General features: G+C 40.9%; 1 protein-coding gene across 2 annotated transcripts; it reads left to right on the top strand.

Annotated features, from left to right (window-relative positions):
• Window positions 1–2065: 2065 nt before the first annotated feature.
• TMEM212 (transmembrane protein 212) lies at window positions 2066–20315 on the top strand. 2 transcript variants are annotated; one of them, XM_074367881.1, is made up of 4 exons: window positions 2066–2283; window positions 10061–10120; window positions 11017–11340; window positions 20094–20315. In XM_074367881.1, the coding sequence occupies exons 1-4, from the start codon at window positions 2125–2127 to the stop codon at window positions 20112–20114; spliced, it is 564 nt and encodes a 187-aa protein (XP_074223982.1). In that variant the 5' UTR covers window positions 2066–2124; the 3' UTR covers window positions 20115–20315. The 2 variants fall into 2 exon arrangements, with proteins under 2 accessions (XP_074223982.1, XP_010946080.1); XM_010947778.3 differs by having other exon boundaries at window positions 2068–2283; window positions 17515–20315.
• Window positions 20316–27850: the final 7535 nt, after the last annotated feature.

Below are 27850 nucleotides of genomic sequence, written 5' to 3'. Positions count from 1 at the left end.
AATAAATTCAGGTTTACAGGTCACAGTGGCAGAGTCAGGGTTAGTCTGTCAGCGTTACAAACACTGAAAAGGCCCCCCACCCCCACCCCAGATTAAAATAAAAAATATTGTCTTTGTTTGCCATCTTTGTACTGTTTAACATGAGTATTTCAACAGTCTTTATTTTTCAAACATGCAAACAGAAGAGAGTGATCTGACCCACAGTATATTGACATACCATGTAGCTATAACCTTGAGATAAAAAGTAAAGGAAAAAGTCAAAACAGCTCGAACCAAATACTAACACTAACAAGTCTTTCTTCAGCCCAGACCCCTACCTCTGTAACAAGGGAACACGTCAGCATTAGCACACACTGGCCGTGGTGCACACACACAGTCCTAGACGAGGGCAGACGCAGGGGTCCCCAAATGTGTAGCTGGGAAGTCGAATGTATTCATTAATTAATTCAACAAGTGTGTACTAGGAACGATTCTGGGCTAGACATGATTCTAGGTGTTGGGGATGTCTTATACATGGAAGGGATTTATAAGACTCACAAGGTCTCTGCTCTTGTGGAACTTACCTAGTGGCATTAGAATAAAAAATCAGGGGCTATACTCTCAGTGTTGAGAGGAGACGGAAAATAATAGCTATAGCAGAAAGCTTGAGCTGGCTTCCTGGCTTCTGTATATCCAGGAATGCAACTGCTTCAAAATCTGGGTCACCTGGGATGGAATGGCTACTAAAGACAGAAGGATGGAAAGAAAAAAGCAGAAAACCAAAGAGAAGCTTCTCTCCTCACTGTGTGTCAGAGGGTCCTTTGGGAGCTCTTACCAAACTAATGAGGAAGAGGCAAACTTATTGTCTGCAAGACAACAGGTAAAAGAAACATGAAGACTGTTCCTTCGTCCCACATGGAAAGGACTCCAAGGATGGAATGGCCTGACGAGATAGCAGGTAGCTTCCCAAGCGTCTCTGCTATCGCATGCCCAGTGCTGAGCATTTTACGTGGACTGGCTCATTTAATCCTCACAACCACCACCTGGTGAGACAAACATTAATTGTATTCCCATTTTCCACATGAAGAACAGCCCTAGAAAAGCTAAGTAACTTGCCCTTACCCAAGGACACATACCTGGTAGGTAGTGAGACCAGAACAGGACCCCAGCTCTGTCCGACTCCACAATCCATATTCTAAACCACCGCATGTCCATCCATAAAATTATTTTTCTTTATTTTATTTAAAGAAAAAGAAAAAAGGCATGAAGATTGTATAGGAAATTTAATCAGATAGCTTCAGAAAGTGGTCTGTGTTTTCCAGATGTTTGTCTTGGAAGAGACAGTCAAACATGCCGTCTGAGTCACAGCAAATACACACCACTTTCTCAAATGCATGAGAAATTAAGAGATGAACTTCTGCTATTGCTCCAGTGTACATAAGCCTGCCATCTAAAATCTGAATTACGATTCAAGAATGGAGATCAGTATTTTATTCAATTAATGAATTACTCCTCGAAGTTTATTTTACCACTGCATGCATTTCCACCTTTGCACTTTACTTGATAATTGAATTAATAATGAAATAATTAAGGTGAAGCTGGTTCAGTGAAAACAATGCAGAAATTCATAATGAAGCTTATGCATAATCCTAAATAAAAAATCCAAAATAATTATATTAGAATTGAACTTTGAAGGAAATTTACTTTGTTTTGTGGGAAATTGTGCTGGGAATGTGGATCTATTGTGCACAAAGGATGTTGGCTTTATGCTGGAACCACCAGACAGGTTGAGTTGAGAAACAATTAGCTCAGTCAGCAAGCCTTTGAATCTGATTAAGCCAGGAAGTGGTCACTCCCCAGGACAGAGCAGAATGGAGGGAATGGAGGTGGGAGCCCATAACAAGAAACAACTTCTCTCTCTCTCTCTGAAATAAACTAGTATTAGAATTTATTTTGTCAAATTATTTCACTACATTTGATCATGATTTCACAAAAGCAAATACAATCTTGCTTCCAAGTAGATCAACAGTCCGCATGTGTCATGGCTACTGTCTCTAAGAAACTTCTGTTTATTGAGGCCTGACATACTCTCATGTTTTGGTAACAAAACATCTTTGAGACCTAGGACCCAAGTCACCGAGGAAAATGCAGGGCTTATATCAGGCTGCTGGCCGGATTCTCGTGACTCTGGGGGCTCTCAGTGTAGTCTCTGGAGTTATTGCTTTCTTCCCAGTCTTTTCCTACAAGCCTTGGTTCACAGGATGGAGTGTCTGGATTGCTTGTCCCATCTGGAATGGAGCTTTGGTAGGAAAATTTTTTATTACATATGTTGAGAAAATAGAGGAAAGTCGAGGCGGGAGGGGAAGAGGAAACAGAAGAACATATCCTTTTTAAGTTTTTCAACAATATGAAGACATCAAAATTCTAAAGAAAATCAGATTTTACCTTACAACACTGATTTCTATTAGTTTAGTTATCTTTTAAACATAGGATTTTCTTAATATCATTCAATCATCTATACTATACTATATTATACTAAACTGTATTATGCATACTATAATGAAATGCTGTTCAAGACATTCTTAAAACGTTCTTTTATTTTAATCTTCTTAACCTTAATATTCTGAGAAATTGGAATTTCTCTTTTGAAATTTGAATTGAGAAAAGTATAACCCATGAAAAAGAATTTTTAAATGAAGAACAAATTAAAATAATTTTCAGACTAATGCTTTTATTAGAAACAATGAGGTGTGTTTACATGACCCAAAGGTTTGCAAGACCAAAATCTGAGTTCTCCCATCTTTTTCTTTGCACACAACTGTTTGAACTGAAAATAATTGAAGAAGGTGGGTGATGGACTTTACTAACTTCAGGCCTCACTAGGAAAGTGTGCATGATCACATGATTGAAGGATGACAGCACTGGTATCTAGCTCCCTGGGTCAAAGAAAGGGACACCCCTCACCTCAGGAGGAGGTGGCTTGATTGAAGAGGCATTACAGAGGCTTAAAGACCCAACAAATCCTTCTCTCATTGTTTCTCAGGATGCCTGACATTCATTACTGGAGACTAGACAGTTCAAATTTGAAGCTTTTTGATCTTAGGGAGTTTTCTATTAAAATGTAGCTACTCCCAGGAGGGACAATATTTTAAGTCTTTTAAAAAAATTGAACTTGAACTGGGATATCATCTAAAAGCAAAACCCTAGGAAATATTGTAGTCTATTTATTCAATATATATGTATTGATTGCCTCCTACATGCTTGAGCTGCAGGGAGAATAGAACAAGTTCTCAATATTAAAGGAACTCGGTCTAGTGGGGTTTAATGATGGTGAACATCTGAGGGGAAGGGGATGGTCCTTTGAGAGCGTGGAACTGAATAAGGAAACCATCCGATGGTATTATTCTTTTCTTTATTTAATACATTCTATTACAACCACCACCCAAGTCTTGAACCTCCACTCTTTTCCCTAACACCTACCACAAACCATACAGTCATTCAAAGAAATGTTTATTAAGCATCTACTAGAATGTAGAAATGGCAACTACATTTATACCAGCAACTTCCAAACTTTTGTTAGTGACCCAGGATAAGAAAAACATTTTATATCAGGACCTGGAACCTACATAAATACATCTATGTATTTCTCTCAGGGTAAGTAGATAGATACTGATATATAGACAGAGCTATAGATATATATATAGATCAATATAACAAAAGTTTCACAAAACAAGACAACCTTCTGTGTGAAGTGAATTCTGATATTTTATTTTTCAAAATTCAGACTTTACAACTGGCCCAAAGTCTAACAAAACAATGATTACTGCCCAACTGTGTGTCCCTTTCTTATAATTCTTTGCCTATCCCTACAGAATCTGTCATAAATATGGTCAACAGATATTACTGATTTGATTAAATTCACAAATTATTGAATATATACTTGTTCTACATCAAACATCTGTATGACCAATCGGGCCCAGAGAAATGGTATGATAATATCTCTAGCCCAGAGATATTGGTGGCTTTTTTATTTTGAGGGTGACAGCAAGAGGAAGTAGAGTCAGAGAGTTAGGGTTTGGGGAGGTGCCATTCCCCTTTGACATTCTTGGTAGGTGGTCAAGATTTCAGGGCCCTTATGCAGCCAGTTCCTCATTGCCTTTACCTGTAGAAAGGGGAATTTCACAGGTAAAGAGAGCATGTGAAACTGTCTAACCCTAAGGTACTCATAGAGAATGAGCACAATTCGAGCAAAGACTGTGTAATATAGAGCTCTGCCAGTTTTAAAGCCCTACACAAATGCTAGTTAATACCATGTCTTTCATTTATGCCCTACTCTCTGTCCAAACCCTTTGTTCTTAATCCCTTGCCACCTGCCTCACTCTCCCATTCCATTCCCTGGTGACCTTCTGAGTTCCTCATCCTTTTACTTCCTAGACCTCCTCTCCTGCCACTCTTCTCTTAGCTCATTTCTTTCCTTGTTGTTTTCAAACATGCCAAGGTGTGTTTCTGCCTCAGGGCCTTTGCACTGCCAGTTCTCTGCCTGAAGCCTCTTCCCCCACACAGCTTGTTTCCTAACTTCCTACAATTCTTGAAACAAATGTCACTCTCACTGATGCCTTCCATCATTACCCTATTTAAAACTGCAAACCTTCCCCTCAAATGGCATTCTCAATCTCCCATACTCTGTTCTATTTTCCCCCCAGCCCTTAATACCATCTAATATCCAATATTTTTGTTTTGTTTTTATTTTTTATTGTAGTATAGTCAGTTTACAATGTTGTGTCATTTTCTGGTGTACAGTATAATGTTTCAGTCATACGTATACATATATATATTTGTTTTCATACTCTTTTTCATTATAGGTTACTGAAAGTTATTGAATATAGTTCCCTGTGCTATATGGAAGAAACTCGTTGTTTATCTATTTTATATATAGTAGTTAGTATCTGCAAAACCTGAACTCTCAATTTATCCCTTCCCACCCCCTTCCCCACTGGTAATCATGTTTGTTTTCTATGTCTGTGAGTCTGTTTCTGTTTTGTAAGTGAGTTTATTTGTGTCTTTTTCTTCTTAAGATTCCACATATGAATGATATCATACAGTATTTTTCTTTCTATTTCTGGCTTACTTCACTTAGAATGACAATCTCCAGGTCCATCCATGTTGCTGCAAATGGCATTATTTTATTCTTTTTTATGGAAATATATACAATACAGTTGACTTACTTATTGTTTGTTTGTCCCCTTCCCTCCAAATGTAGAATGTACAAAGGCAGGATTTTTTTCTATCTTGTTCAGTGCTATATCTTCATCACTCGAAACAAAGTGAGTAAGTAACATATAAGGTATTCAATAAATACTGCTTGATAAATGTTGTTGAATGAGTGGTGAATCCTATGCTCACTATTCTGATAGCACACAATTCCTAATACAGTAGAACTCTGATTAGGTTGCAAAGACTAAAGGTCAAGCTGGTATTTACACTAAAGCAGGAAAAAATCCTCATGAGAAGGAAAGCAATAAGAACGCACACTCTTTCAATAATGTCTAAATTTGGAACAATGTGATTTTTTTCTTCTCCTAGTGATAAGTTTGCTAGTGAACCACAGCTCTGACTGATCAGGGTTAACTTCAAAATGTCTCAAAATCCTACAACCTTCTTTTTCAACCTGCCTGCAAAGTGTATCTTCCTCTGGTGGAAAGATAATTTGTACATTTCAACAATACTTTCTTTTGAAAATGACTCTGTATCTCTTTTGAGATTGGAAGAGATAGATTTTTAAAAGTGATGCATACTTGGTATTTTTTCGGTGACTTTCGTCCAAGGCTTTCTAAATTCTTCACAAATACTGGTCCTCAGACTCTCCTAGCTCTGTTCTGACAGCCACATGATAAAGAGTTTTCCTAGGATTTCTGAACCAGGTTATTTAAAGGCATCAGCTGCTACAAAGTATGCATCAAGGAGATCATAGTGCCTTATGGACTTAGCTCTACTTTAATCCTAGAAAACCCGGCCTGTAAATCAAGCTCTGATGTAGAGACTGCAGTACAGTGAGTTTAAATCCAGGACCTAAAGCCTGGAGGGTCCAGTGACTCGGCCAATGGTGAGCAGCAGTGCTGCACCCAGAATCCTTCTGGGAGACAAGAATTGTGGAGAAAGGTCGAGCCAGACTTACCCATGCAAGCTCCAGTTTCTTCATCCACTAGAGAAGGGACTTGGTTGCACTGTTGCTCAAGTCTCTTATAACTTCAACAGTCCTGTGATTTCCAGCAAACTGATGGTCAATTTTCCACTCAGATATCCTAAGCTTCGAAACTGAACTTGTCCAAAGATGTAATCATCTAACCACCAAAAGCAATTATTTCTTCTCCTGACTTCCCACTCTTTGAACCCAATTTCAAACCCTGGAATGAATTTTGACTCAATCCTTTCCTCTAAACTAGTGTTTCTCAAATTGACATGTGTGTATAAATCATATGGGGATTGTGTTAAAACGCAGGCTCTGATTCAGTGAGTCTAGGGTGAGGCTGAGATTCTGCATGTCTGACAAGTTTCCAAGGGAAGAGATGCTCCTGATCCTTAGGACTGTGCTTAAGGCAGCAATTCCCTAAACCAGCCCACCTCAGCCCCACTCCCACCCCATCACATCCAATGAGTTGCCAAGTAACTTTTGTTTTTCCTACAAAGTATATCCCTATGCCTTCCTTCTTCTTCTTTTTCACTGTGCAGCCCCCTCCCCCAACTCCATCCCACTTCCCACCCCACCTCCACCCAGGTTTTACACTTCAATAACTCTGATAGCCAAACTGTGGGACTCTATGCCTTGGTGGGTTATAAAATCAATCTATTGGGTAGTTAGCAGCATTTAAACCATGAATAGAGAATATTAGAGTGTATCATACATAATAAGGTTATTATTATTTTGGTTAGATATAAAAATATTTCCAACTTGGTCATGATGCAAAATATGTTTCTTACTGTGGGTAGGGGTTTGAAAAAAAAAATCTTGAAGACCAAGGTCCTACAGAGCCCTCTAGGCCTCACTCCATTCCAGTCCAGCGTGCATGCAACAACAAGCCCATCTTTCTAAACCTCAGCTGCGTCAGTCTGGCCCCTCCTTCAGAAACCTTCAGTGTTGCTTCATCGTCCAAAGTTCAGATATGTGAGCCTGGATTCTGAGGCCCTCCTCATCCCGGCCTCTTGTCCTGCCCCTCCCTGCCCAGCACCGACCCTCTCGCACCCTCTGGGCTCCTCTGTCACTGTTCCCCAAGCACGATGGCCACAGTGCCCCGCGCCCTTGCTGCTCCGGCTGCCTGGACCACCCTTCCCTCTGCCGTCTCCCAGTGAAATCACATCCATCCTTCCAATCTGCTCCGAGCCCTCCATGCCTTCATCAGCGATGGTTCCCTCTGGAAGTGATATCTTGTCACTGCGTTCTTCTCACACAGAAAGCACTCGCGCTTGCCTAAGGTTATGGACGTTCTTCTATGACATTCCTTTCACATCTGAACTGTAAATTCCATTGAGAGTTGGAGCCAGTATTTGTGTAGTTGTTGCTGGGTGAGCTTGCTCGTCATATTCAGCCTTTCTGTGCCTCATTTGAAAAATAAGCAGATTTGCAGTCTAGGGCTATTCATTATGAGGATGAAGTGACTTAACCCATGGAGTGTCTGGTACAGTGCCTGGCACAGAGGAAGTGCTCGGTTAGTGTTAGATGCTGTTACATTACTCCCTCCGCACTGTGCCTAGCACATCCCTTGTTCTCAGTAGACCCAAAAAGACGTCTGTTAAGTGAACAAATTCACCCATATTATAATAATTCCTCTGAAGGTTCCTATTTCTGTTGTGACTGCTCTCTGTTTCCTTCAATTCATTTGCTTCTGGGAACGGCGTCCTTTACTGGGGCAATTTAAAAATTTAGTGGGAGGGTTCACAATTATCGCGGAGAATGTTAGCAGCAACTTTTGCAAAACCCAAGTAACGTCCTTGGAACTGCCCACAGAGCAAGTCAGTAGACTGTCAAGGAGAGCTGGGGAGGGCGGGGGTGGGGGCTGGGGGGTGCGGGGCTGGGCCTCCCCTCTGCACGCACACCCTTCCCGAGCACGGCCTCCCCTCCGTCCTTCCTCACAATCTGACCGCCCTACGCTGCCCAACTTCTCAGCTCTCAGACACTCCCGCATTTCCTTTTCCCACTTGACTTCTCTTCCCTACCCTCAAATCTCTTCCTTTTTTTTTTTTTAATTCTTTTCCCCTTCTCTATCTAAAAATAATTTTTTTAAAAAATGAAAGAAAAGGAAAATCCTGTGACTCTTGGGGGAACACCCACACTCCATCTCCCACAGCCAGCTGAGCACCAGTAAAGACGGGTGTGCTGGTCTCGGGGTGGATTTAACAAGTTACTGAACAGCATTCATACGCCAGCCTACCCCATGAAAGATCTTTTTCAAAGTTTTGGGTAAACAAAGCAAAATTCAAGCTGGCAGTTACAACAGAAATAACAGGCAACTGCAATTCTGCAGGATTTTTCAACTTTCAAAAGGAAAGAAACAGTTTGTGCCAAAGCAGTGAAGGCAACCTAGAATCTCCGTATCTGATAATGTCGGCTATCTACTTGGACTTAAACCAGCAGTGGCGTCTCCTTTGCTTTTTGTCTCGTTTGTCTTAGTGTTTCTCTCTCACAGAGGAGTGACATGTCCATCAAGTGCTTTGCCTTAAGCAGAGACTGGCCCCAGGCTTACCATCAGCACTACAGTTGATCTTAATAATTCTCCTGTTTTGTTGGACTATTTATGCTGGCTCAACTTCCATAGGGTCCCTTGGAAACTTTCCTCTTGCAGAATCAAGCCAGCCTCTTGACTACAGATGGTTCCGTTTTTGTCCACGGGAGTTTTATGGTATGGCGATGCCAAGCCTGGAATTTCAAGCTTAGCTCCATGAGAAGTTTTGTGTGAGTGGATGTGTGTGTGCTTTTTCTCCCTTGCTCTCAAATTCTCTAAATCCAATATTCAAAATAGAATATGCCAGGAAAATGAAAAGCTAGGTCTCAAAACAATACATCTGCCAGAGCCGGAGCTACAAAAAGCAGCAACCCACAAAACCAGATTGGTAAAAGCTCTGACTTTTCCCCCTTAAATTTGTTGATATTATACATACAGTCATGCTTATGTCTCTGTCAAAAACCTAACTTGTAACTATTTTTAGTCCTGTCCTCATCCTATATCTTATTTCAGGCACATCTCTTCCTGGTTTTCTCTCTCAACATCAAAACATTCCTTGACCAGGAACAAATGATTTATGGGTTGGGAGTAAGCAATTTCCAGACTCAGTCACCACAAAGGTCTCCATCAGACCCGGTGCCGAATCGAAGATGTGCCCAGAAATTTTTTTTCACTATCCATTGCTCAGTTCTGCTGACACCATTCCCTCCTTTGTTGAACTATTTCAATCTGCACTTGGGGCCTTTTTCTTCCACCGAGACTATAAAGAACTCTTTTTTTTTTTTTTTGAAAAGCTGAACGCGACTGCCCCGGTACAATAAATGTCCCATCCTGCATTCATCCTAATAATGGTCTTTATTCCCTGAGTAACAGGGATCACAGATTTGCAACCCACCAGCAGGCTGAGGCTGCAGAATCTCAAAAGAAAGCAAACTGTAAAAGATGCTGGGAGGGTTTTCCGGGATCTGTGACGCGTTTCCATTCCAGTTCTTCCCATTTATAGTTTTAGAGATTTGTGAGAACGAGGAACACTAGACGGCTCATCAAAACAAGACACCTGGCAAGGGTTATCAAGCCCCACTTTGACTGCAGTCACATCTTACAGTGGTAAAGGCCATAACTGTGATGGCAAAGGCAACGCAGGAAATCCAAAAAGGAGCTTGTATGAATCATGTCTCTGTGACACTGATGGCCTCTTTTCCTCATTGTCATCACGGATGAGGTGACGCTCAGAGCCGTAAATCCATTTAGCCACATGCTATTCCTTCTAGTTCATGATAAAGTTGTCAAACTGTGAGACAGATTGGACTCCTTCCAGAGGCGCCTTCTGTCATAGCTGTTGTTTTCCCACTTTCCTTTCACAGGCCATCACAACCGGTGTCCTCCTGCTGCTGGCTCACAGACAGTGGATCCAGAGATACCTGGTAAACTTCTAGACATCGAGTAGAATGATGGAGGGAGTTTGAAGGTTAGAGCTCTACTGGAACACAGAGAATGTGGTTTCCAATTAGAATTGAATTCTAATCGATCTTTACAAGAAGGATGTCAGTAATAAACTATATTTTAAGTGGATAATTTTTATCTGATACCTGCTCCAAACATTTTCTACAAGTTCCTGTGATTATTGTATTCAAGTATTGTAGTCTGGCGAGGACAGAGCCAGAGTTAGTGTTCCTGAATTTCATTTTGAAGAAATGAGTCTATAGGCTCCTCTATTTTTAACAATGCATTTTTGAGCCTCAATTTCTCAATCTGGGATCTCCTTCCAATCTCTCTGGTACCGCCTCCCAAAAAAAAGGATGAAAATTCTATAGTATCTTGCATTTCAACAGTATAGAGCCAAGCAACCCCATGGGACAGAAAGACTACCATGGTCTGATTACAGATCTTCCTGTGGCCACAGCAGTGCTTCTCAGACTTTAATATATGTGTGAATCACCTGGGGAACCTTGTTAAAATGCAGATTTTGATTCAGTATGTCTGGCTGAGGCCTGAGATTCTACGTTTCTAACAAGCTCCCAGGGGATGTGACTCCTCTGGGACCCTGGACCACACCCTGAATAATAAGGTCCTAGGGTAAGGCAGGAATTCGGTTTACTCATCTTTGTTTTTCCCACCCCAGTTGGCTGATAAGTTATTCTCCATAGTGAAGGTTCAAGAGGAGGACCAAAGGACCTAAAGAGAAGTCTGTAAGCCATCTCTCCTTCATCTCCTAGTAGGAAAGATGAATACCCAGCGTCTCTCTCTTTCCTCATATTGCTAAGGATCTTCTGAAAAAGCTAGCTCCCAAAGTAACGATTTGTTTCTGCTTTACTTTCAGTGGGAAGCTGGTTTCACCTTTGTGATTCTGAGCATTATGGGATGTCCACTCCATTTTGCAGTAGCCTTGGAATCCGCTCTCCTTGGCCCGTATTGCTTCTACTCTTTTTCCGGAATTGCAGGGACCAATTACCTGGGTTATGCAGTTGCCTTTCCCTTTCCGTATACAAGGTTCCCGTCAGTTTGTGTAGACCCACCTCACTATGAAGAGTACCACCTGACGCTGCAAGCCTTCGACCTGTGCCTGAGTTTTACCATGCTATGTGTGTCCTTGACATCGTTCATCACACTTTCTGCAAGACTGATCCGAGATGGGCACATAAATGTAAGTTTCCAGAGAGGGGGAGCCAGTCCTTGTTCCATCCACTGTACCTTGTAAAACCAAAATTCTTCTACTTCTACCCCAGCCGAGAGACTGATGAACGCCAACCTCAGATTTAGCTTTCCAACTTTTTCCAAGAGGAAAATAATACTATTAATGATATGATAATAATAGAAATATGAACTGAATATTCACCATGTGTCAGTAGACTTCCCCTTTTTCAGATAGTAAATGGAGGCTAATGAGTTTATGTAAGTTGCCCAAGGTCACACAGCTAATGAGCAGTAGGGTCAGATTCAGAACCCAGAGCTATTTCTCTTAATCGGGCCATATTTATCATGGGCTCTCTCCTCACCCACCTTGTATCCTCTCATCCTCTGTTAGACCATTAAGATGTAAGGCTCTGGCCTCCAGGAGGATTAGAGCAAGGTCCCGGGGAGAATAGCTCAAATGATTTCTGATTCCAAATTCCTGTGGTCAATACTGGGTCCCTCCTTTGAAGGCTGAACAGCCAGCCTCCCTCTGAAAAGAGATATTTCCCACTGCAAACTCTTATACTGACTTTATGATTCAAGTTAGGATTATATTAGGGTGAGTTTGGGTTATAGTAGCCAATTTTCCCCCAGTTTCATCCTATCAACACCAACCAGTAAAGCTAGAAGACAAGAAGTTGGCACTCTCAATGCCTTTTGTGGTCAGCCTTGTACTCTTCAACTTCTACATAAATCTGCAAAGGAAATCCTGTACATTCTTAGCAACAGAGCTGATTTTACAAGGAGCCCGCCGAGGCAAGCAGACCAAAATCACCTCCTCCCCACTGTACTGCCAGGACATGAAGTTTAGTATTTGAGATTTCTCCCTCTTGGCAAACATCCTAACTTTCTAGAACTGTTTGTTAAAAAGAACATAGGAGAACCACACACTCGTGTTGACATTCATGACCTCTCAGCACAAGTGCTAATCACTGTCACCTTAAGTATGGCCCCCGTAACTTTGAGGTTTAATGTAGCGTGGACGATAGGGAGAAAAGAATGAAAAAAAAAAAATATGCAGAGCTTGGTAAGCCAGCCCCATGGAAACCCAACAGTGAGGCCACCTAAAGTGCCTGAGAGAGAGAAAATTAATTAGAAAGCAGAGACAAGTTCTCTGACTTCAGGGTTTGGACTCACGCAACTTGCTCAGAACACTTTCTTGGTGTATGGTTTCTAAGCTAGGTGTAGGACCCACAAGATGTTCCCCAAAGTGGATCAAAGACATCGGAATCACCCAGGGTCCTTGTGAAACCAGATTTCTGGATCCTTTCCAGGTCCATTCCCACTGTGTCAGAAACTCGGGTTGGAGGCAGGGAACATACATTTTTAACACATGCCCCAGGAGATTCTGATGAAAACTCCCTTCCTAGCTCAAGATTCACTTAGTGTCACTTCTGGACAGAATCTCAGTTTTCCCATCTGCATAAAATGCAGCACTAGTATGGTGAAAGTTCTAGATAAATTTAATAAGCATGTCATTGGTAAGCATTTTTGGATGACCTGACACCACTTAATCCATAGTGGTGGCTGATCATGTCTCATTAGCAAGGATGAGTGGCTGTCATAATGGAACATGATGTTCTGTATTAATAAATACACTACTGCTGCCCTGAGCCCTAAAGGAGCATGTGCAGCCTGAACAAACTTTGTTACTATGCAGAAATCTCAGCTACTGTAGGTACAATTTCCAGCAGTGAAATAAATGCATTGTTTATCAAAATTCTAGAAAACACACAGCTTTCTTAGAAGAAACAGTAAATCGTTTGTTGAGACACTGAATTCTACATAGTGATTTTGTGTCTAATGAACCTCCATGTAGTTATGTTGTTAGATTCCCTACATGCTGAAAGGGTTAAGTAATATTTTGAAAATATTATTTAAAGCTGTAATAACTAGTGCAAATTATGCTGCTGATCACATCTTTCTCGTAGAAACGAAACACTGAAAATGCTTTTAAAAGCTGTCCTCTTATGTGTCTGCTTTAAAATTGAAATTCTCTTGTGTAAATGTAGTACATAGTAGGAAACTCAAGAGCTGTGAAAATTTGTAAAAAAGAAAAAAGTGATGGTTTGAAGGGAAATTTGGAGGAAATTGTAGTTGTACTGTATTGTAAAACAAAATCCTTATGTAACAGTCAATATTATGACAGAAAATATTCACTTCCAAGGATTTTAGTCCATTAGTTCAAAAACATTTTTGGAAATGAATCAAATACCCCCTTAGGAATCACCACATTCATTATTTCTTCCTCCCTGTGCCTTTTCAGTTTAGTAGAATTGAAGTTATCTTGGGTCCCAGTCAGCTCAAGCTGCTATAACAAAATGCCATAGACAGGGTAGTTTAACCAACACACATTGATTGCTCATGATTCTAGAGGCTGGAAGTCCAAGACCAAGGTGCCAGCATGGTTGGTTTGGGGGAAGCTTTTCCTTCTGGCTTGTAGATGGCTGCCTTCTCACTGTGTGCTCACATGGCCTTTCCTGTGCCTGCTCCTGGAGAGAGGAGTGATCTCTCTGTCTCTTATTCTTAGAAGGACACTAATCCCGTTATGGGGGCCCCACCCTCATGGCCTCATTTAATGTAGTTACTTCCCAAATGACTTACTTCCAAATACCATCACAGTGGGGATTAGGGTTTCAACATATGAATTGGGGGGAGGGGGACACAGTTGACAGCATCTCATTAAAGATCACACAGTGATGGTGTGTAAGCATGCAGTTAACTGGTACTCAACTGAAACTAGAGTGGGAAGTGCTTGAAAGAGGCATGAAGGGTTTTGACAAACATTCACAAAAGCATGGTGTGAGTGCTAGGGACTGAATGTTTGTGTCATCCCCAGATTTTACATTGGCACTCTAACCCCCACTGTGATGGTATTAAGAGATGGGGCTGTTGGGAGGTAATTAGGTTTAGATGAGGACATGAGGGTAGAGCCCCCGTGATGGGGTTAGTGCCCTTATAAGAAGATGAAGAGAACGCACTTTCTCTCCCTCCATCATGATAGTATACAGCAAGAAGGCGGCCGTCTACAAACTGGGAAGTGGGGTCCCACTAGACACTGAATCCTCTGACACCTTGGTCTAGGACTTCTGACCTCCAGATCAGTGAGAAATGGCTGTTGTTTAAGCCATTCAGTCTATGGGGTGTGTTCTAGCAGCCCAGGCTGACTAAGACGTGAGCCCTTCCAAATTTCAAGGGTCTCATGGGGAGGGGTGGAGCTGGAAAAGGAATAAAAGCCCCCTGTTTGTGTGGTTCAAAGCAACATGCTTAAATGACTCTGTTGGCTTAGGACTCAGGGCAGGGGGCAGATGAGCACAATGCAGAATTAAGTTGAGAAACTCAAATGCAAAACAACCATAGCTGAAATTGTCTACATTCTTGGTCCAGTAAGTAATAAAGTGATGAGAAAAAAAAGAATCGGGACGCCAGACGCACTGCAGCTGTCCCCTGCAGCTACTCTGCCCCTCCTCCATGGAATGGAATGGCTTCGTTTGTTTTCCTTTCATTATTCATTGTTATGTTTGGGGTTGTTTTTTTTTAATGAAAGGGGGAAAGAAAATATTTCCCCCTTACCATGTGATACAATGGTTTTATTATGTTTTTCAATGAATTGAGAAAGATTTGCCATAAAAGATGTAGGTAAACCCTTTAAATGCAGTTCAAAACATAGGGACAGAATATTTATCAGCAGAGGACCCTCTTCCTCCAAACAAAAGGCAATTTAGCAAGAATATATTGGTTTCAAAACTTCCAACAGACATACCCTGCATCATTAGCAACAGAAACGCGTTTTGAGACAAATTCATCCATGACTCTTATCCTGAAGTTCTGAGGTCCCATACTGGGCAAGGTTTCTCTGGTGCTTCTTGGAATTAATCCTCTTGAGTGGATCCAGGTAAAACGCAAGCAGGACCATGCAACTAAGAATCCACTGTATTTCTCCCTCACAAATTTTATTATGTGGTCTCCTCAAATTGGTCAGTAGAAAAATCAGAATCTAGAAAACTAACGGCAATTCAGGGCATTACTGTTCCTTTTATCTCGTACTTTTCTCTGGAATAATAATAGTGGTGATACAAGACTGGGTAATAGGCGAATAATTGTAGGTGCTACTTATTGGGCAATTACTGTTTGTCAGGTGCTTTGCCTGCTTTATCCCTTGCAACACTCTAAGGCTCACTGTCCCCATTTCACGTGTGAGGGTGTTGAGGTGGTCACGTGGAGTCAGGATTCTCTCCTGGGTCTCGTGGGGCCTGGAGTCCAGCTCTCTGCTACTAGACCACTCCTCTAAGGTGGTGTATCTTCAGCTTTACATACTCCAGGTGACTTTGCATAGTTATGATTCTGGTGGACAACTTTTCTCATATTTCTCACAGATAAAAATGAACATATTTTAGAAATGGAAGCTAATTTTTCCAGGATATTTTCACTTTATTTAATCAGTGGGACCATGTGAAGGATGATAGCAACTTACTAAGAGAGAAAATGAGACTAAAGTGTTCATTGTAATGTATTAAAATAACCTTGATATTTTGTCAAGGAGGGAGCAATAGATGGGGAGGAGTTAGAACTGAGAACTGCTGTCGATTTTTACTTTATAAATTATTGTGAGCTTCAAAATATTTTCCCCTTGACATACAGTCAATTTAATCTTTTAATATAAAATATCCTAGGGGGTGTTTTTCCCCTTGCTCCTTACTCTTAATCTAAATTATTATTATAAGTAATACTCCTAAACAAATTTAAAATGTTATATTTTTATATTTTATTTATTTATTTTTAATTTTTCGTTGTCATTTTTGTTTTGGGGGGAAGGTAATTAGGTTTAATTTATTTATCTATTTATTTATTTAATGGAGGTACTGAGGATTGAACCCAGGACCTCGTGCATGCTAAGCATGCGCTCTACCACTGAGCTATACCTTCCCTGCCTCCAATGTTATATTTTTTCAAAATTAGAAATAGATTTAAAACAAAGAAAAAAATTTTGTTTCATAAAAGGGCAGAAACTTGATCAGAAATCATAAGCCTCCATTCTCTATAATCATATAAATTCAGTTTTCAGCAAAGAAAACTGAATTTATCTCAGTGAATATTTCAGAATGACTGTAATGGTGCTAATATGTGAGTACAAAACCATTTAGGAATGTAACAATGTTGGATACTTTAAATTTTATGAATTAAAAAGGAGATTACTTAACAGCTATTATTGGATCCCTGAGTTCACTCCCCATATGAAAGGAGGGAGAGAAACAGAGGAAGTAATGAGGGTGAAACACAATGGGGTGGGGGGTGGGGTGAAGAATGACACCTTAGGGACCAGAGGGGACTGTGGACAAGGCAGCAGTTCACCCTGCACACGTCAGTAGTTGTGGGCCTGAGCTTCCTCATCTCTAAGACCACAGGGTTTGTCCAGCCAGCCTCCAAAGACCTTTCCAGATCTGTCTCAGTCTGATATTGTAAAATAAAACTTTTTTCCATTTGAGAAGATTGACATTCAGAAGGGAGGACTGTCAGCAGCAATGAGTGGCTCTCCACCTGTCCTGAGCCACACTGATGTGTGGCTAGGCTGCACCACATGGCGTTACTATGCTAGCTCCAGAGGTGAACTATACCAGCAACATTACTTAAGCGATGCAATGTGAGAGTTGTCACAGATCCACCGATCACTTTAACCAGTTTAGAACAGCACCTTTCTTTGCTAAATATTCACTTTGTCATATCAAACCAACCAGAATTATCCTGTTGGTTGTCTTTTTAAAAATTTAGCATTATATAATGAATAAATAAGAAATTTATGACTCTAGCTTATTTGCAAAAAGATTGTTCTTAAATGTTTTTATTCTCTTATACCATATAACTAACCTAGTATCATGGATGATAAGGAAAGCTGCTAGTTAAAGAAATAGAACTACTAGGTGCTGGACGGTAATCAGTACCTATTTGAGAAGAGGAGTATCTTCTGTTCACTAGAAATGACTTTCTCTTGTCGTGTATCAAGAATTATGAACCCAAAACTTTAAATCTAATACTCATTATTTACACTTGCTCCTTGACATTTATTGAGCCTATACTATGTGCCAGATATCATGCTAAAGCACAGAAAGATGAGCAAGACCCATTCTGTCCCTCCATTGACTTACAGGGACTGAGGGGAAATGAGACTTGGGCCAGGAGGACGAAGAGCCCCAACGAGGAATAACAAGACCTGAGTTAGGTAGTGATGCTGGACATGAGAAGAGTGATACATTTGAGAGAGATTTGCGAGGTAGAATCAACAGGACTTAGTAACAGCATGTGGAACAAGGGAGGAGCCCAGGAAGATGCAAAGGAGTTCTGGACCATGAGAGACAGACAAAGTGATTGGATTTAATGCGTGAGTCCCACCCTTGTCACTTAAGGTTAATGCTCAGTTTCACATCTCATCATTAATCAAAAGCCACTGTAAGAACCTGATAGAAGAAATCAGAGGACTTCTGCCTAGGATTCTAGCCAATGAGGTACTAAAGTTTACCATTGGACTCTCCATGACTCAAGTTGTTCACATGTCAAATACAAATGATGACTCCCTTTGAGTTTATGATAAACCTAGTGCTGAAGGGCATGGACTATAAGACAGTTTCAGTCTTGGTCATATTTATTGAACAATGTGCCTCTTCTTCTACTGAATCTCCCATGGCAAAGATTAGCCATGAAAGACCTGTAGATAGCCAAGCCCAATGGACTCTTCAATCTACATCTTCCTTGACCTCTCTTCAGCCTTTGAAACTATTGACCACTTTCTCCATGAAGTGCTCTCCCTTTGACTTCCATGCACCGTTATCTTTGGTTCTCTTCCTTCTCTGTGGCTTTTCCTCCTCAGTCTCCTTTAAAGGCCCTTTTGCTCTGTTCACCACTTAAAGACCGGTGACCTCACCCCTTTTGAGCTGATGCCTCACACATCCACATCTGTTGCCCAGTCCCCTCTCCTGCTCTAATGAGCTCTACATCTGACTATTTTCTGGTCATGCTCCTGTGTCCCTCAGACACATCAAATTCAAGATGTTCATAATGGAGTTCGTCATCTGCTTGTCCCCAAAACCTGCTCTTCTTCCTGAATCTCCAACTCAGTTGCCAACACTCATGACACGCAGAACAAACTTGAGACATGGAATCACCCTTGACTCCTCATACCTGAGTCCATCACCATGTCCTGACAACTGTACCTCTTAAATATTTCTCTGTTGTGTCCTTCTTTCTCTATACCAACCGTGATGACCGTGGTTTGGCCCCCATCTTCTTTCACTCAGACTTCTGTTCCCAATCTTGTCTTTCTTAAGAATTATCCTCCACTCAGGCTCAAGAATGAGCTCTCTAAAGTTCAAATCTGCGCTTATCATTCTCTGCTTTAAGTCCTTCTGCTGTTCCCCTTCACACAGGATACAGTCAAGCTCCTTTGCATGACATCCATGTGCACTCAGCTCCTCTCTGAGCATGTGAGTTCCTCCAGGACGGGGACAAAGATGAGCAGGAATGTGGGAGTATGAGAGTCAAAAGAGGAGCAGGGTAGCAGGTTTCAGTACTCATTGTCATTTTTATGTCTTCCTCGCTACAGTTAAAGTCTTACCTAAACCTACAGGAGGCACAGTTCAAATTTAGAAACAGTTCACATGTCATGGGAAAATTTACTATGGTTGTGGAATCCAAGAAGAATCACCAGAAAGGAGTATGTAGAAAAAGTAGATTTGAACTTCCATACCAAGGAGCAGTGGTTTATTGAAGAAGAATTGCTTTCAGCATTATTTATGACTCAGGGAGAACCTGATATGCTGTAGTACTTCTGAAGTCAGACCGTTTGAGGGGTAATTGCATCCTCTATCGCCTACTTTCTGAGTAGCCTTGAGCAAATCAACATTGAACCTCTCTGAGCCTAAAGTTCTTCATTGGCAAAATAGAGATAACACCATATATGGCAAAATAAAATAACGTACTTACTATTAAGAGTCCTACACTGAGCATGGTAGTTGATAGATCCTTAAGAAATGTTTGCTATCTTCCCCTCACTTCTTTTTTTCTTTTAATTCTTATTTTTTTATTGCAGTCAATTTAAAATGTTAATTTCAGGTGTATAGCAAAGTGATTCAGTTATATGTATGCACACATACATATATATTTTTTCAGTTTGTTTTCCATAATGGCTCATTACAAGAAATTGAATATCATTTCCTGTTCTATAAAGTAGGTCCCTGTTGTTTACCTATGTTATATATAGAAATTTGAACCTGTTAATCCCAAACTCCTATTTAAATTCTTGACTCTAAGTCAAAGATTTCAGAAAGTGCCCTTTAGCCTTCTATAATTTTCAAAAAACCTCAAACCAATCCAAACCAGACAAAACAAACAGCAAATGACCGAAGGAGATAGTCTACAGAGAGTCCCCACTCCTTAGACAGCCCTTGCCCACAAAAGTAACGGTCCTTCCGGACTGTTTCATGCTTATGTCAGATATTTTATTACACATATATTTCTTTTTTTATTTCTCTCTGCCATCCCCTTCCACCAGTGTCACCAATTTTGTTCTCTATGGTGATTCCTCTTAAGTCCTTAAGTGGTACCATGATGTTACTTGAGCCATTCTTCATTGGGTTCCTATGACATAAAAAAGGCTAAATTAAATGTCAGAAGTGACACTCCATTTTCTTTGATAAATTGTAGAAATAAACTATTGTTTTTTTTTCTTCCTAGGGTCAAAAGAATGGGCAATAAATTTGAAGCAATGTTCCTCTTAAACTTATTATACTTGTAACCATTATTTTGAAGTATTTGTAAAATAATTTTGATCTTTAAACTTTTTGCCCTCTATGTTCTTTTAAAATAAAAATGGATAACTGTACATTTTAGCTCTTTTTGATGATTAACCTTGTTTTTTTTTTCTGATTTACATGCTAGGATATAAAAATTGAAATTGTGTCATCATTGTCATAGAATTTTAAAATCTGAAATTTAAATTGGCAATGAATGAATGTTTTCTTTAAATTTCTCTTGTTCTCTGTGTGATGTGTCATTAAGCTGTAATTACATATTACCCAAATTAAGAAAACGTTTTTCTCAGCCTGTCTTCATTGCCATTACCAAAGTGATTCTAAATCTTTAAAGTACGGTTAAAACTTTGGATTGTGGCCATAATGAGAAGGGTCTTCTGCAGGGGGAGTATGGCCTCCCTCCTGGCCTCTCCATAGCTTCTCTTTGACACTTACGACAGTTTAATTAATCACAAGGGACCTTAGAGGCACTTTAGACCAACTTTTCATCAAATGACCCAAGATCTATATGCCCCTGACGGCTCAGTCATTCCCAAGAGGCAACCCCAGTCTGCTTCTTAGTGGCGCTGAATATAAGAAGTCTTTGTGGTTTTGGCCAGAGACTCTCTTCTTAGTCTCTCTTTCTTGGTCCTGCATCTGTAATCCTTGATAGCACAGTGCGGTGGTTCTCAAATGTGGTACCAAGCCTGGCAGCATCCACATCAGCTGGGAACTTGTAAGAACTGGAGACACTGGGGTTGGGTCCCACAAATCTGTTTTAGGAAGCCCTCCTCCAGGTGACCCTGATGTGCACTGAAGTTGGAGAAGCACTGGTTCAGTGAAGCAGAAAGTAGGTGTAACTTTACAATGGAAAATACCTGGATTCAGATCCTGGCCCTCTGTTATTTTAGGCCATTGCTTCGGTTTCCTCCCTAATCAAATGGAGCTGATGTGTGTCGTTAATTCTCAGATTTGCTGAGAGAATTCCATGCCACTGTAAGGGTCAAGCACACAGCAGAAAGTCTAACACACCCTAAGTACACAAAAGTAACGTCTAGTGATAGTGATTCATTCAACACATTTATTAGATTCCTTTGAACATGAGTCTATATAAAGTCCATTCTTTTGAGAAAGAAGTGCAGAAAATGTTAGACATAAAATTAATGTTAAATACCTTCACTTTACAAATGAAAAGTGTAACATTCAGAGAGGCTAAGGACAGACAGCTCAACCGCTGGTGTCTGGAATTCCTTTTAGTACCTTTTAGTGCTCAGCTCTTCAATCAACACATGTTTATGTCACTTAATGCAGAAGAAGATCTCTATTCCTGGGCCTGGTGATTACACAAATAGGGACTTCAAATTTATCAATGTACTGTCTGAATTAATTTTAATATTAATTGAGCATTTCCAGCTAGTATTGGGCACCATGGATATTTATTTATTCACTTATATTTTGCTTTCCTATATATATCTTATTCTGTTCTGAAAGGATTTAAGATGACTGTTGGGCATTTTATCAAGAGTTGGGGTTCCAGCTGCTATAGCCCTGACTGCAGGACCACTGAAGTCCAATAGTTCTTCCTGGAAGTTTTGCAAGAGGTTCTCAGTAAAATGTGCACAATTCTGAGGATCTCAAACAGATGTACAAGAGTAGGAGACCTGTAACATGCAAGCGCTTTAGGTTAACTGGAATTCCACGTATAACTTGTTAATCAGAAATCAAGAACTACGTGGGGTTAATTCTCGCCCTTGCATTTACAAAGAAATGGGCAGACATCTTGCTCTGCCCTTGCCTGGGAGAACTAAATGGTTAACGTTCACCATCGTGCACCCGCAAAAAAAGTCTGCTCTACAGACTGGAAGGAACAAGGCACCTTTACTTTAAAGGTTTCCAGTTTTGTGGGGCTGTTGATATTACTGGACTAGTGACAGACACCAAGGCGGGAAAATAGGCTGGGTTACTTAAAACTCTTTGAATGTGGACACATCAGCTTGTGGGAAGGAAACTATTTAAAATGGGGCTTAGGGAAAGAAGAAAAAAATCCCCTTTCCCCATATGAGATTCTTCCATAGTGTTGTCATGCAATCTTGAAAACCTCCATACAGCAGATCACTCTCATTGGATATATGCAAATTATCTGAGACCCAGTGGTTTCCTGCCAGGGAAAAACTTATAATAACAGAGCAAGAATGCAATCTGAGCCCTCGCTCTCTGAAACCCCTGAAAGAACAGAGTCGTTCTTGACAGGGCAATTTCAGCCCTTGACATTCCAGGAAATAGCTTAATAATGTCATTTAGGCTGGGGTTATAACCAATCTTAAGACATGGAGACACAAATGCAGTATGTAAAATTTTAAATATCAGTTCAGGAACCATTATTCACTTTCACACAGAGTTTAACAGCAAAGACCACCACCACAAAACAAAAACTAAGCAAAGCATCCTAATTAAATTTAACGTCCCCACTAATTAAACCCAATATAGGAAAAGGAAATGTTTCTGCCAAGAAATTACAGACACATCCTGAAGACTATTTCCTTTTCACTTACTCTCCTAAGTCCTGGGCCCATGCCATATCCAGGATGTGACACCCAAAGAAAATTGTATTTTAATCGTTAATATCTATGCAGAAGTTACTCCCATCCTGAAGCCTCAGAGGCCTTTATAAGACACACTGGCCTTCACATTCAATGTGTTTCATTTTTTCTGGGTGCAGTACAGCTGAAAAGGGTTACAAGACTCAGGTTAAAAGTCAGGAAATGGATCAGGGCCCCACGCTATGACATCATTTTCTTGCAATGCAGTGAAGCAATGACATTTCCTGCAGGAAAAATGATTAGAGCTGACAAGTGGCCTTAGTTAGCTGCAGTGTTTGCAGTGGAAGGTGTCAGGCTTGCCTTGCTCCAGCTCCTACACCCTCCCTCCTGTTCTTTGGCTGAGGCTTCCCCCGAGGTCAGGGGGAGAGAAAGAAAGACCCAGGCCACTTCTCTTTAGTGACAGTCCTGATATATTTAAAATAAAGATGTGCTAAAACGTGGTTACAAAAATGGTGAATTTTTTTTTCATTGTTAAAACAGTTACTACATTAGACCAGAAAATATAATTTTACCACTTACAAAATGATTTCCAGATTTGTTTTAAAAAATGATATATAGGCAGAGCCACCAGGATCGTGCCAGTCAGCCAAAAGCAGAGCGAGGATTCAAAGCTGGCTCACCCTCGGATTACCAAACCATGATTGCTGGTGCTGGGTCGGCTCTGCCTTTTTTGGATTCACACAAAAGTTTCACAACCAGTGATAGATGGTCTTGTACTAGGACACAGTCTGAAGGTGAAAGATGAACCAGTCTTCTGCTTTCAATCCTGGGTGTCTCTGTGACTGTAGATAGAACATCTTCGGGGGGATCTGCAGAAGTGTCAGTTTGAGGACCTGCCTACTTCTGAGCTCTGGGCCAAATCTGCCTCCTGGCAGGGTCACCCAGGCACACAGGGAGCCCTTTTGGGATTTATGAGCCAATATGGGCATTGTGAGGTACCCGGCTTGGCGAGAGGCGCTCTGGGGAAGGATTCAGCCTGGCCAGGTGTGTAAAGGTAGTGGCCCTGCTGTTTCTCATACAGCAGATCCTGCTGAACTCCACATGCAGACAGACCAGCTCCAGTCCTTAAGACCAATTTAGAGATCTGAACTGTGGCAAGACTTATTTAAAAGCTCTGGCCAACCCACTGGGACTCCACATCAAATCGCCCTTGCTTCTCCGCATGTGGCCGTGTGACTGGGTGCGATAACTGGGTTTCTGCCTTATACATGGACTCCGGTGGCTGGGTGTGTGGTGACTGTGCCTGGGAACAAGTGTCTGTTCCCTCGGCTTACAGGTACCTTGCCCTTCTCGAACCCACAGGCCTGCCCCAGAAACAAACACAGCGAGGGGTCCGGCCTCAGCTTCTTCTGTCACTTTTCTTGCACTTGGCACCCTTCTGGGAGCTCCCTGGGAGTTAGCACAGCCCTCCAAGCAGACTGCAGGTACAACAGAAGAAAACAGCTTCCTGAGGCTTCTTTTGTCCATTTCAAAAATTAATACTAAGTCATTTTTGTGTCAGTGGAGGAGACTGAGCAGGAGTGAAAAGTTTCTACTATGAAAAAAAATCACTTATGACTTAAGAAATGGAAAAATCCTAGAACCCAGGATGGATTTCTTCATTAGAAGCAGTGTTTCCAGATACTGTGCTAGGTTTGCCAAACAGATCTAAGGTCTCGATGGCAGTTGAGTGGATAGGTGTCACAGATGCTCTGTTTACACAGCGTCTCACATCTATAAATCATTACGTAGTAACTGGATAGACCTTGCAGTGACAAATATGCTATCTCTGGAAAAATCTGCAAATATCTGAAAGGCTTATACATTTCCCCAGCATGAGTCAAAACAAGCATAGTTGTCGCAACTTTCTCTCATTATCCTGTGGGTGTTCTCTCAAATGTGTGGGTCTTCATAAATGAGTCACTGTTTCCAAGGTCTGTCAGAAATATCAGTGTTTCAAGCCTAGGGAGCGTAGCAAGTCTAGAGAGAAGGGCAGAACTTTACATTATGGGCGAGAATGTAAAATGTCCGAAATCACTGGGGTTTTATTACTCTGCCAGATTTGCATTCTTGTACTATCTACTCACTCCCTTTTAAGGACTCTTTGTTTCCTATCTATAGTTAAACCTGTGAGAAGTAAAAGAGAATTTATTTTACACTTACTATATTTGTACAGCCACCGGTCCTGGAGTGGGTATTTTTCACCACTTGAGTAACCCTTCCGCTTGCCCCTGCATGCTGGAAGTGTCGTTTAACTTAAATACACAGATCAGACTTGTTTAAGACTCTACCCTTTCACCTTGCTCCAGGCAGGGAGAAAGATCAAAGCTTCCTCTATTTTTTAGGGATGACCCCTTCTTTGTTCTGAATGCTTCTCACATCTCCTGTTTGTAGAAGCTTCTGCACAGGCTGAATTGTTTCTTTTCCATAAATCTACTTCTCCCAAACAAGACCCTCATTGCCCACTTGGCATCCTAGAAAAGGGAAGTTACCCATGTGGATAGATTCTTCACTTTATGATGGTTGTTGTTGTTGTTGTTTTAATTCCTAGTATTAAAACAGATATTTTTAGTACAAAGAGTTTTCAGAACTGCTAGGTGAAAAGGGGTATTTGTAATTAATATGCTATAATGATAAGACTGATAGAGAAAGTGAAAAAACTCACCTGTTATCAGTTCTTCCTGGAAATAACGAAATGACAAAAAGGTATGATGTGTTTTAATTTTACTTTAAAGTGACCGTAATTTATTTACTAATTCATTAATTCTTTTTGGGTTGAAGCAGACACAGGATAAATGATGATGCTATTATTTCACTTAGTTCATGGATTTATTCTCGATTAAGACGACGTAGGGTGCGGGGGAAAGGTATAGCTCAAGTGGTAGAGCGCATGCGCAGCACGCAAGCGTTCCTGGTTTCAATCCCCAGTATCTCCTCCAAGCAGAAATGAATGAATAAACCTACTTACCTCCCCTTCATAAAAAACAAACAATACAAGCAAGACTATGCAGGGTGCTGACCAGGGTACGAAGTGAAAAGAATTTGGGAAATGAAACCTCTTTTTTTAATTGAATTGAATTTTTTAACTGACGTATAATAGATTTACAATGTTGTGTTAGTTTCTGGTGTATGGGAAATGAAATCTTAGGAGTCAGTCCACAAAACAGAGATGATACAGAAAGTAAACACCACAAAGAAGTTTTAACAGGTTCAACTCACCAGGCTAAGGACAAAAAAGAAAATCATCTCACCTCTTTGGGTCTCTTAAGTTTTCTCATCTATAAAAACCAAAGAGTCAAAATTAATTGTAAGGTCCCTTTAGCGCCAAAATTCTGGGGCTGAAAGAAATATGTGCCAGGGTTAAAAGTGAATGTAAAGCTGCAAACTCTCACATGCTTTGTTTGGCAAATATCACGAGCAAGATAAGCTCAAAGTTGAATTATGACTGCAGATAGGGAGATAGCAGAGATAGCAAACAACAGGAGGCAAAATATGGAGCTTGGCCGTAAATAGGAGAAAATCTCTAAGTGGAACGGACAGCCTGAGCTGGAGGGAGCCAGGGTGGAGATCTGTAAAGCAAGACTGGACTGAGTGCACTGCAAGTCGTAGACCCATCCATCAACGAGGATTTTATTCTACTCAGGTTACTTTATTTGTTAAGGGACTCTTAAGGGGGCGCCTGAGATAACACGGCCAAGGATTACAAGCCACACTAAGTATAGTAGACTGCGAAAATACCCTAGCATCTAGCTCTATAGGCCTAGTGGAGGAAGGGCATCTGTAAGGAGAGACTGCTTAGAAAATATTTTAAGAATGCTCTGAGGTTCAGCTTCAAACGGTAGGTTCTGGCTGAGGATTGTGAAGAAACAGCAGCTACAGGCAGCCTGGGGATGATAACCAGAATGGAGATACTCTCTTTAAGCAGAGACTTTGGACAACCACCACTTGGGAGGCGGATTGCCAAACTATTGCAAAAAATCACTTTGGCTACAAACCGAAGAAGAATCTTTACACATCCTCAAGACATAAACAACACTTTGGTGTAGTAGAAAGATTTCTCACACGACTCATTTCTCCCAAGAGATAAAGGAGTGATGTATTCCCTTCTACAATGAGAACTAGGCAAAGACCACAGCAGTGCCATTTTGCCTTGATTGCCAGGAAACTGGAGACAGAATTTAGATTTGATTTCAGGACTTACATTTAAATCTCTAATTCCCTATTTTTAACATCTTAACCTCTCCCTCGATCTTTTGCTCTTAACAATTTTGCTATATATTTCTTTCATTATGTGCCACCTCATTCATTCATTTATTTCACAGATATTTATTAAGCACTTACTATGTGCCAAGCATATCAAGTCATTTTAGAGGGCAGGTGGAATGTGCCTCTGGCCCAGTAGGCAGGAGACTCTGTCTCTGGCTTGTGCTGTGTTTAGGTCTTGGGCTTGATGTTTACACGTGGGATACAGTTCAGGCATTTTCCAGACGAAGAAGAGTTCTGGGGTATATAGCTGGTTTTCCTAATAACTCATCTCATCTCCATCTCAGTTAAGACTGGATTTTTCCCCTGAGGGTCTTTGATCCTACAGCTGCAGACATTCTGGCACCAGGGAGCCTTAAAGGTCAAGGCTCCAGGGCATACAAAGGTCGATGAAATCAGGGGACATCTTAGCAACCGCTGAGAAGCCGTGGGGGTGAGCATGATGGCTTCCGAGATGGATGGATGATGTCATTTGTGATATAAATAAGTGTGTGCTTACTAAGCTCTGACTGAGATCCAACAGGTGTGTTCCAGAACAGTGCTGTTTGGAAGAGACCCTCGAGGAAAAACAGTCAATAAACTCTGTGCTTCCTTTAATCCGTGAAGTCCCCTTTTTAAACTTCTGGCGCCTCAAAATTAAGCATCAAGGGATACGAAGGCAAGAGTGTGGACTCGAACCTCAGTTGCTTCATCTGTAGAATAAAGGAGCTGAACTCACTAGTCCTCTAGCTCCTTCTAGCTCTAATCGTACGCCACTTTACGACCATCATTTCCACGTCCAGCTCTTTGGCTCCACCACTCCATACAGATAGTCATCATCAGTTCTTTTTTTAAAATTTTATTTTATGTTAAAAAAATT

The sequence above is a fragment of the Camelus bactrianus genome, chromosome 1 (assembly GCF_048773025.1).
Source record: "Camelus bactrianus isolate YW-2024 breed Bactrian camel chromosome 1, ASM4877302v1, whole genome shotgun sequence".
NCBI classification, from domain to species: Eukaryota; Metazoa; Chordata; class Mammalia; order Artiodactyla; family Camelidae; genus Camelus; species Camelus bactrianus.
This window is presented reverse-complemented; position numbering and strand designations above follow the sequence as displayed.